Source organism: Danio rerio, chromosome 5, assembly GCF_049306965.1.
Source record: "Danio rerio strain Tuebingen ecotype United States chromosome 5, GRCz12tu, whole genome shotgun sequence".
NCBI lineage: Eukaryota > Metazoa > Chordata > Actinopteri > Cypriniformes > Danionidae > Danio > Danio rerio.
This window is the reverse complement of record NC_133180.1, coordinates 22,736,737-22,744,365: the sequence shown is the minus strand read 5'-3', so window position 1 is coordinate 22,744,365 and position 7,629 is coordinate 22,736,737. Positions and strand designations below refer to the sequence as shown.

Sequence of the window (7,629 nt, the reverse complement as noted above, 5' to 3'; positions counted from 1 at the left end):
ACATTAAACCCATATCTCAAACTGGTCTGTGTGAATCCTAGTGGCGGCGTGCGGGTGGTGTTTGCGGGCACAGCGCCCCCTCTGGTCGCCCGCAGAACATCTTCCGCTGCTCGCCAGTGTTTGGCTTATTATTAGCTCGGTGAGTGTCCTTGAGACGAAAACACACTTTAAATATCTGCTATATTGTTATTTTGTATAAATGTAGTGGTTTAAAACGTTACATTGTGTTCTTGTTTAACAGCCGGCTCGGAGTGAGCGAGTCGAGCTCAGTGTTATTTACAGACAGTGGAGTTAAATCCACCGAGCTCAAAGAGCTGGAGATACAATTTCCTTCCGTATGCGATCAGTATTACTCTTAAAATGAGTTTGCGGACGTGTAAAAGCTCGTAAGAATATAGTTTTGCTTCTATTTATGCGTTTTTATCTCGTCTGCTAACTGGCTAATAGTTAACTGACCGTTTGTTTTGCTAGTAACGTTAGTCTGTGAAAAGCTGATTGACATGAATAAAGTTGAACAGGATACAGCGTTCTGATGTTTTCAAGCTCGCATGAAAGATGTCATCAGAGAAATTTGTTTCATCATTAAAAATGCTAAACAACAGTATTCAAATTTATAGCTTTCGTGTGTTAAGCTCAAAGGGGGACTTTTATCACTTTTATTATACTTTTTTTATCTGAATATATTTATCCCTTTCTAATTAGTTCAGTTCATTCAATTGGTTTTCATTTATAAACGTTTTAATACCGACACACTTTTGTTTGTTCTATTCTATTTATACATTTATTTTAATCTAACCGTAACAAATTAAACTAGGAAGTTATGTTATTTACATATGCTATTATGTTATTTACATGTACATATTTCTGTTCTTGTGTTGCCTTCTGTTGTTTTCACTTCATTTAAAATCTACTGACCTGCTTACATAGTTTTTTTCAGCTTGATTTTAGATGGCAACTCGTGATTTTCCAGCATTATTTTCACCAGAGGCACTTAAAACTCAATAGAGCCATCATTAGACAGCAGTTCTGCACAGGAAGTTTGGCCAGAGGAGACATGGTTGTGCCCAACTGAGCCTGGTTTCTCTTGAGTTTTTTTTCACCTTTATTTGCATAGCAAAGCAGTGAAATTTGACAGGAAAGCATGGGGAACAGAGAGGAGGGAAGGATTGGCATAGGACCATGAGACGGAATCGTGTAACAATGCATGTGTTGACGCACTAACCACTACAGCCGAGTTTTTTTGACCTTCACTTTCGTCAGTTGGTGAAGTTTTGTTCCTCGCCACTAGCTTGTTTGGTTTGGTACTTGTGGAGCTGCAGATCAATGGATTTGCTCTTCAGTGTTTGGACTTTCAGCAGTGAAAATTAACCCACACCACACTGAACTGAAAACTGAACTTCAACTCTGAAACCTGTACTGTCAGTTCTAATATACTAGAACTTCTATTTTAAGCTGCTTTGACACGATCTACATTATAAAAGCGCTATAGAATTAAAGATGAATTCAATTTGTGCACGTTTCTCTGCAGGTCTCCTCTATGCTCCAGCTGCGGCCGGTGGAGGAGGATGAATCAGCTGCTGAGAGTCTTGAGCTGAACCGAGCCGTGGCAGATGATGACCATTTCCTGTTGGCCGAGCTGCTGTCACAGGAACGCTACAGGAAGTGCATCAATCAGCAGAGCGGTTGGGGCATCCCTGGTACCCCATTACGCATGGCTGCGTCCAAAGGTATTTGGGCCGCGCATTTGTATCACATTTCAGTTTGTTGGTCACCTCAGTGACTGAGCATATATGACCACATGCATTGTCAGGTTATTATTTAGTTACAAAGGTGCATGTGAACTCACTCTCAGTAGGTTTACATTGACAACAATATTCTTTTAATATTCTAAAAGCAACTTGTGTAAGTAGTCCCATTCAGAATACGGTAAATAGCTAAGACTCTAGAATACACAAGACGTGTCACTTGTATAGTTTGGAATGGGGGAAAGTGTAATTGTCAATATGGTTAATGAAGCCCCGCCTTCTAGTACTGGAGCCAATCACCAATCACTATAGGCTGAAGATCCTCCGGGGGAGGGGCACGGACCAGACTTGAGTTTCTGCAGATTTTGTGTGATTCGAATGTTTAGAAATGAAACTAAAGAGACAGTTGTTGTTTAATTTTATTCGTGATTACTAATATGAAATGTAATCGAAAGCTTGGAAAGAAATTTTTGGAGAATTTGATGTTTCTTCATTCAAACAGAATGCCCGAGCATACTGCCTGAGAAGCGTTTCAAAAGCCCCTTTCACACATACAGACCTTTCCAATTTTCTGGAAAGGTTGTATGTGTGAACAGGTCCTTTTTGAAAATACCGGTAAATTGTTCTGGCTATTTTCCGGAAAGTTTCAATTTGCCGGAATGCTGCGCTGTGTGAATGCAGAAGGAAGATTGCCGTAATAAGCGCATGCACGTCTAGAACGTGCTGACGTGAGACGTCTGCTTTAGCCAATCACAACAGTCAGACGCATTTACGTCCGTGCGGTTTGTGAGGATAAAAGCCTTTAAATATTTTTCCAGACACATTTAGCTGCTAGAAGTTAGTCAGATCACGTTTATATGTTCTTCTTAATGCCAACTGTGTAAATAATCATCGATGAGATGCTTATGATAAGCCGTTGTTTGTTTACCTTCAAGCTTTGCGTGCGCCTATGAGCGCCTGCACACGCACATATTATGAGAATCTCGACATGCGAAAGTGATCCTGCGAAAGTTGTTCACAATATTGATCATCCACAGAGTTTGTAATTTAGTCAAATGTTTACAAATTCAAGCGCAGCCGTTTAAAGCTCATTTGTGGTGAATGATGTCAGAATTTACCGGTATTTTGGAATGGATGTGTGAATGCTCTTTTCCGGAAAATTTCCGTAACGTCCTCGCCTGTGTGAACAGCGCTTTTTTCAATATACCGGTAAAGTCGTTCCGGAAATTTTCCAGAAATTTACCGGTATCACTGTGTGAAAGGGGCTAAAGATGGCCGGCGAGTAAAATGACTTTCCTTAAACGGACTTTGTAAATAGTTCAGTTACTGATGTAAATGCTTCATTACTGACGCAACAAAAACCTTCTCTTGCAGGTCATCTGAGGTGCCTGCAGTTGCTTCTGGCTCACGGGGCAGATGTGGACCGTCTGGATGTAAAAGCCCAGACTCCTCTGTTCACGGCAGTTTGCGGCCGTTATTTGAGCTGCGTTCTCGCTCTGCTCCGCGCTGGGGCTAATCCCAACGGCAGTCACCTGAACAACAGCTCGCCCGTCCTCACTGCCGCCCGAGAGGGAGACCCCGAGATCCTCCGCCAGCTGCTTCAGCATGGGGCAGAGGTCAATGCCAGGTCAAAGGTCACGCTGTGGGCATCAGGGGTCGCTGTTTGCAGCGGGCCGCTTTATCTGTCGGCTATATATGGACACCTGGACTGCTTCAAAATGTTGCTGTTATTTGGTGCAGATCCGAACTATAACAGTCCGGAAGAAAAGCTGAACGGTAGGGCCACCCAGCAGAAAACGGTCATGGAGTTGTGTTTGAGACACGGCTGTGGAGTGGAATACATTCAGCTGCTCATTGACTTTGGAGCAAACGTCTACCTGCCCACTCTTATTATAGAGAAAAGCACCAAACAGAATGAAGCTGTTGAGCTGCTGCTGAAAGAGAGAGGTGAGAAAACTCTATTGTGTTTCTTCTTCTTTTCAAATTTCCATGTTGCTATTACTATTAGTGTTATTTTTTCTAAAATGTTAAGATATTTTACCAAGACAAACATGGACAAGACAGAACAGAAGAAAGAAAGGCAGTAAAATAGATAAAAAAACACACTGAAGTGTTAATATAAATACAAAAATTAAAAATAAGTCCAGGTCAGTGAGTAGCACTGCCACCTAACAGCAGGAAGGTTTCTGGTTCGAGTCCCAGCTGGGCCAGTTGGCATTTCTGTGTGGAGTTTGCATGTTCTCCCTGTGTTCGCGTGGGTTTCCTCCAGGTTCTCTGGTTTTCACCACAGTTAAATCGGCCATAGTGTATGAGTGTGAATGGGAGAATGTATTGGTGTTTCCCAGTACTGGGTTGCAGCTGGAAAGGCTTCCGCTGTGCACAAAATATGTTGGATAAGTTTGCGTTTCATTTCACTGTGTTGACACCTAATGAATAGAGGGACTAAGCCGAAACAAAATGAATGAAAAATAAATCCATTTAAAGACAAAAGGAAAGATGCGTTGTTGTTGTTGTTGTTACCTAAATTGTTCATTATAATTTTTAATACTGTTAAAGTTGAAATATTTTTGCCACTTGAAAAAACTCTGGAACAAAAATAAATAATACATGAGAAAAATTAAATAAAATAGATAAAGTTATTAATGTTACCTATTAACAAATGTTAGAACATTTATTAAATAAAATATGCTGAAGTACTAAAATTAATTAAGCTAAATAGGAATATTTAGAAAGAAAACTAAAACTGTTGTCAGAGTAATTGGTGGTCCATTCTGGTGTGGCGACCCCTGATCAAGCAGGTAATAAGCTGAAGAAATGGAGTGAGTGAGGTAAAAAAAATCTCAAAAAAAAAAAAAAAGCCTAAGTAAGAATGATGTAAAAGCTGGAAAAATAAGAATAAAACTTACTGAAAATACTAAAACATTGAGATTTTAAATTAAGAGAACAATATAACATGTATAGTAAGAAAATAATAAGCAAAATAACACGAGTAGCAACAGTGAAATATGGCTGTATATCGGCACTGGTGGGATATATGCATTAGTGTCCCACCAGTGACTATATACAGCCATATCACAATAATTAACCCCGAAAAAGCCAAAGCTGTGCAAAAACTAGCAGATTACTATGGTATAAAAACAGCACTAGAACAGACAAAAGAGAAAGATTGACTTAGAATGCTACTTATCTGATGTATAATGATTTGATCAGCTGTAGAAATCCAAAAAGAAAACGATGAGTTTTTCTCCCCTAAGGACTTACTATCCAGTCTGTCGCCAGCTTGTGGTGGAACCATCTTTTCTCTGCTCAGTACAACATCTCCTAAATGATAAATATTTAAAATAGCCACTTTCCTTACAAATAAACTGCATAGTTGCAATCTAAATAATAACTACATTCTCACCTGAAAACCCCTTAAAGATACATTATGTTGTCTAACAACTGCAATATTTGTCAAACTATCGAGTTTATTGATCTGCTGTCACTCTGTGTGGGCGGATTAATACACGAGTGAAAAGGCTGTAGGAGTTCTGATATTGCAGAATATTGTACAGCTAATAGCCAATCAGATTTGAGAACCAGACAAAACTGTTGTATAAATTTATATATTAATCAGTTACATAGTTTGTTTCCTGTGGATGCACCTTTACGTAAGTTTAATAAGATGTATTTTGTCATGATTCAAAGAGGGTGGTTTCAAGGATGGCTGCTGAGTGGTGACTTTGACAGTATACACATCAATTTAAAATAACACTATCATTTGTTAAATAACATTTTTAACACTGTTTTTTTTCCACAGGCTGCCCAAAGAGTCTTGCTTCTCAGTGTAGATTGACCATTCGCCGACACCTGATACAGGTGAACAAGATTCAGTGTTTGGACTCTCTGGAGATTCCCTTCAGACTCATCAACTATCTCAAACACAAGCCTATGAACACTGCGCTGGTTCACTGACAAACGAGAGCCAATGCAACTGTGCCTTTAGTAAAGGACAGACTCATTTACACATCGACTAAAGCAGACAGTCCACTGCAATCTCAAATGGACTGACGCACCGCTAACAAACCCTGGTTTACATATGTGGAGTGTTGAACATCCTCATACATAGTTTTGCTTGATTATGTGGAGTTGATACTAGAACTGCTCATTGTCATACAGCTCAATCACATAGAGCTGCTGTAAGAATGATTTTTATTGAATCATAAGTGTTTTGTTAATCGATAACAGCTTAAAGGAAGATGTACAAATGTTGCTGATTGTCTTCTTGATCTTTATGTGGTAATTTGTCTATGAATACCTTGTTTAGAGGAGATTTACTGTTCTAACAGGTTTCATTGTGAAAGTAGCATGTCATGGAGATCTTTCTGAGGTTAAAGACTTCAAAATGAAGATCGTCTGAAGGATTTAGCACACGGCTGTTAAAGTATCAGGCTAAAAGATTTAAAAAGCATACCAGTCTGTGTTAAATGGGATCTTATGGGCTTATGCAAGTGTATTTCAACAACATTATTGCTATGGATGACAGCTGGCTTGCTAGTTTGTTCATTAAATGGTTGAACATCTGCGTTTTTGTCTGTTGCTGTTTGCTGTATATGTGCACTTATTGGCTGGTTTGCCTGTTCCTGTTGAGGATTTGAGTTTTTCATGTTATAGTTTTAGAGCCACTGCTCCTCCTTATCGCGAGAAGTCCGCAGAGGTGGCTTGGGCATCTGTTTCGGATGCGTCCTGGACGGCTACTGTACCTAGGGAGGTGTTCCAGGCATGTCCTACCAGGAAGGAAGATACAGGACACGTTGGAGGGACTATGTATGTGGAGTTCTTACCTAAGACTGCGGCCTTCATGACCCAGCCCCGAAAGCGGATGAAAATGAAATGAGATTGTTAAAGGGCTGTAAGAAAAATGTAACAATAACAATATACATAATATATATAATATACATAAATGACATATACATTTAATAATAATGATGATAATAATAATTCCTGATATTCTTACAGCACTTTTCTGTACACTTAAATCGCTTTACACATTTTTGGGGGAATGCCCTTATCCCTCACCAGTGTGCAGCATCCAGTTGGATGACGTGACAGCAGCCACATTGCACCAGACTGCACACCACACACTAGCTGATTGATGGAGACAAGTGATGAAGCCAATTATGATATGGCAATGTTTAGGAAGCCTTGATGGACAGAGGCCAGTGGGAATATTTGGCCAGGATGCCAGGGTTATAACCCTACTCTTTTTATTTTATTTTTTTTGAAGGACATCCAGGGATTTTTAACGACCATAGAGAGTCAGGACCTCGGCTTTATGTCTTATCCGAAAGACAAAGAACGTTTACACTAAATATAATCGAAATAGAGTTTTATATATTTTGTAGAGACCCTATATTGTTAAAACGTGTGTATCATTGATGAGTCTAAGTTTTATTTTAAATATTTAGTTTTTATTAAGTTTTTATTTTACACATTTTACCGTTTACTTATCCAAATGTTTCACATTCATTTCTATTGATATATATTTTTTGCTTTACAGTATTCAACATTTGATGTAGATCAAAAATTGATGTACTATTATTTCAAGAGTTTGCCCTTAGCTGATGATTGATTATGGAGTAGGGGTGGAAGGGGGGATTCTTCAAGACGAAGATGGCTGAAGTAAGATACTCTGGTTAATTATAGTGGTTAAGGAGTCGTCTGATTGGTAAATCAGTGTTAGATAATGTGGACCAGGTGCCATCAATCATAAGCACGTGTTTCTTTCAAAATTAGTTTATAAATAAACTTCACTTAGAATTGTTCATTACACAAGGTTTTGGTTGACTTCAAATGCTGACTATATTTTATTTAATACAATGATGATTTATTCTCGTTTGAAATT

General features: G+C 39.0%; 1 protein-coding gene across 1 annotated transcript; it reads left to right on the top strand.

Moving 5' to 3' along the window:
* The first annotated feature begins 90 nt into the window (after positions 1-90).
* asb12a (ankyrin repeat and SOCS box-containing 12a) lies at positions 91-6,307 on the top strand. The gene is made up of 4 exons (NM_001126376.1): positions 91-139; positions 1,529-1,727; positions 3,120-3,692; positions 5,545-6,307. Exons 2-4 carry the CDS (start codon positions 1,538-1,540, stop codon positions 5,697-5,699), a joined length of 918 nt encoding a protein of 305 aa, NP_001119848.1. The 5' UTR covers positions 91-139; positions 1,529-1,537; the 3' UTR covers positions 5,700-6,307.
* Positions 6,308-7,629: the final 1,322 nt, after the last annotated feature.